The 2,776-nt window shown below is 35.4% G+C and overlaps 1 protein-coding gene across 1 annotated transcript; it reads left to right on the forward strand.

The window, feature by feature from the left end:
• Positions 1-1,498: 1,498 nt before the first annotated feature.
• On the forward strand, positions 1,499-2,458 carry LOC115432655 (odorant receptor 131-2-like). The gene has a single exon (XM_030153564.1). It carries the CDS (start codon positions 1,499-1,501, stop codon positions 2,456-2,458), a length of 960 nt encoding a protein of 319 aa, XP_030009424.1.
• Positions 2,459-2,776: the final 318 nt, after the last annotated feature.

Genomic DNA, 2,776 nt, shown 5'->3' on the forward strand with positions numbered 1-2,776 from the left:
ATGCAATTTAGTGAGTTTGTGTGTAAAAAAAAAAAAAAAGGGTTTATTACCAAGTACCAGTAAGGCTATTGTGAAAGTGTACTTGGCAGCCATTTGAAGTGTGAAGGCTACCGCAGTAAAACTAGCTTAATGCATAATAAATTAAGCATAGTTATATTATATTTCATGGGGTTATTGTTATGAATATAAATATCTGTACATGTTAAAAGTCATACATTTAAATAGATTTAAAAGAGTAATTAATTTCATGAAAAGGAGAATTATTAAAAAGGTTAAAGGCAAAAACATGGTAAATACATTTGGTTTAAAACAAGGTACACATTTTATAGTTTTTTGTGTTACTTTGGGGAATCTGTGACATTGGTTTGTAATTGTAAATTGTTAATAGAGTAGCTTACTAAGCTATGGCCATTTGGACTTTTTTGGACTCTTTAAGGCCATTCAGGATTCATCGTAATTATCTGGATTATTGAGGTTATTTGTCAAAATGTTATGAAGAAAAACATCCTCTTGTGTGAAGTAAATGCAGTGAAACACACGTGTGCTCTCTCTATTCTTTGTCACAGATTGATTGTTTGCTAGTTTCTTTACCCTGTATGCCCTCTGAACCCCAGAGGAGCAACACTCCAAAACATTGGACCGACTTTTCTCTGCACACTTTAGAGGCCTCCTACTTGTCTATTTTTGAGTCTTTTCATTAAAGTTTTTTTCTTTAGCTTTCAATATCACATATGATAGTGATTTCTTTCTTTTTTTTTTTTACCTCTATTTCAAATGAGTTTTTAATATTGTCTCATTTATACTTTGTATTTTACTCTATTTTGTATTTCAATATGCTTCATGTATTTTATGCAGTATGTATTGGTATTTCATGACTTTTAGGTTTTTTTTTTTTTTTCTGTACAGCATTTTGGCCCTGTTGTCTTAAAGTGTTTCATAAATAAAGTTGGATTGCATTTGACCAAGACTTCAAAGAGGGTGCACTTTCTTTTTCACTTGATTTTTTTTCTGCATATGTGATGACAATACTTTTAAAAACCCTAACAAAGAAAAAACTGTCACTCCCCTGACTTCTTCCAGATAGATGCATGTCCTCATCTTCATTACAATACTTTCACATAAAGGTATTGAAAAAATAACTAATCAGCATGACTCTTGGGGTCATAATACTTACACGTGATGTTTTACATGACGTGGGTGTACGACATGAGCTCATATATTCTATGTGACAACAGACAAACTCTGCAGACCAACTCTGCCTGGGGTTTAACATGTTTTCTGTTGTCATGATAAAATGCATGTGGATGTTTTCATCTATGATTGTGAACTCAATGAGATTGTCAGAAATGATGCATATGTCCTGTTATAGTGAAGGGGTTGATGGGAGTTTGAGATTTGAATGCTGATTTATATATAAAGCATCCAAACGTATTATTACAAAACAAAGCCTTCAGGTTCCCTCTTAGTTTGACGTGGGTTTCATGACTGTTTCTCTAAAATGTCAGGAATTCAGACCAACACAACTGTTGGACCACAGTACAGAGGACTACTGGAAATTGCATTGTCTTCTATTCCTGTTACTCTGCCATGTTTTGTCTTTCTTTACATTAATGGGGTCATGCTCTTTACACTGAGGAGTAAACCAGTGTTACGTGAGACGAGTCGTTACATTCTTTTGTATAATCTCCTTTTTGCAGATGATTTACACCTCACATTGAGTCAGTTATTATATTTTCTGTCTATCAGAATCAGGCTGACTTATCCTGTGTGTGGTGTTCTCATCATGTTTTCCTATCTCTTCAGTGACATCTCTCCTCTAACACTAGTGGTGATGTCTTTAGAGAGATATGTAGCTGTTTGCTACCCACTGAGACACTCTACTGTTGTCACCAGCAGAAATACAGCGGTTGCTATTATTGTGATTTGGGCCTTCAGTTCATTAAATGTTCTTGCTCAACTTGTTTTACTGTTAGATTTTCCATTTGAAAACCTGCAGACTCTGCAGATGACAGCTATTTGCACTCCTCAAGCTATGTTTCTCAATCCAGTGTCTGAACAATATGACAAAGTCTACTATTATTTTCTGTTTGTATCAGCTGGTGTTACAGTCATTGCTTCTTTTATTGGTGTAACAATAGCAGCCACGTCAGCCTCCACAGACAAAGCTTCAGCCCATAAGGCTCGTAAAACTCTGCTTCTACATCTGTTTCAGCTCGGCCTCAGTCTCCTCTCAACCCTATACAATCCACTGGTCACAGCTATTTCTGCGGTTGTGGACAGAATAAGAGCTCTGCAAATGCAAATTGCTCTTTATGTTGTGGTTATTATGCTCCCTAAATGTCTGAGTGCTCTGATCTATGGTATTAGAGACAACACCATCAGACCCATCCTCATGTATTATCTGTGCTGTCAGAGGAAGTTTTCAGTCGTCCTGAAAGAAGCTGAGGTCTCAACTTAGAATGTTAGCAATAATTAGGTTTTATAAGAAAACTGATTTTGTTGGTCATCTTGACTACAGATGAATTGTACATGTCTATGGCAGTAGTTTACTTGAATTGTACGAAAACTAAATTATATTGAGAATATCTTCATAGATATTGCTTTATGACTCGGAATTTCAGCAGGAGTTGTTATTTTTCATAATGTTTCCACAGAAAAATAGAGATAAAGTATGATTTTTGCAGGGGTCTAGTGAATAGAAACATGGTCCATATAAGAAGGAGCAATGAGTTTCTTCTTCCAGATCTGTAACTATTGTCCTCCAGGCTTCACATTT

The sequence above is a fragment of the Sphaeramia orbicularis genome, chromosome 14 (assembly GCF_902148855.1).
Source record: "Sphaeramia orbicularis chromosome 14, fSphaOr1.1, whole genome shotgun sequence".
NCBI classification, from domain to species: domain Eukaryota; kingdom Metazoa; phylum Chordata; class Actinopteri; order Kurtiformes; family Apogonidae; genus Sphaeramia; species Sphaeramia orbicularis.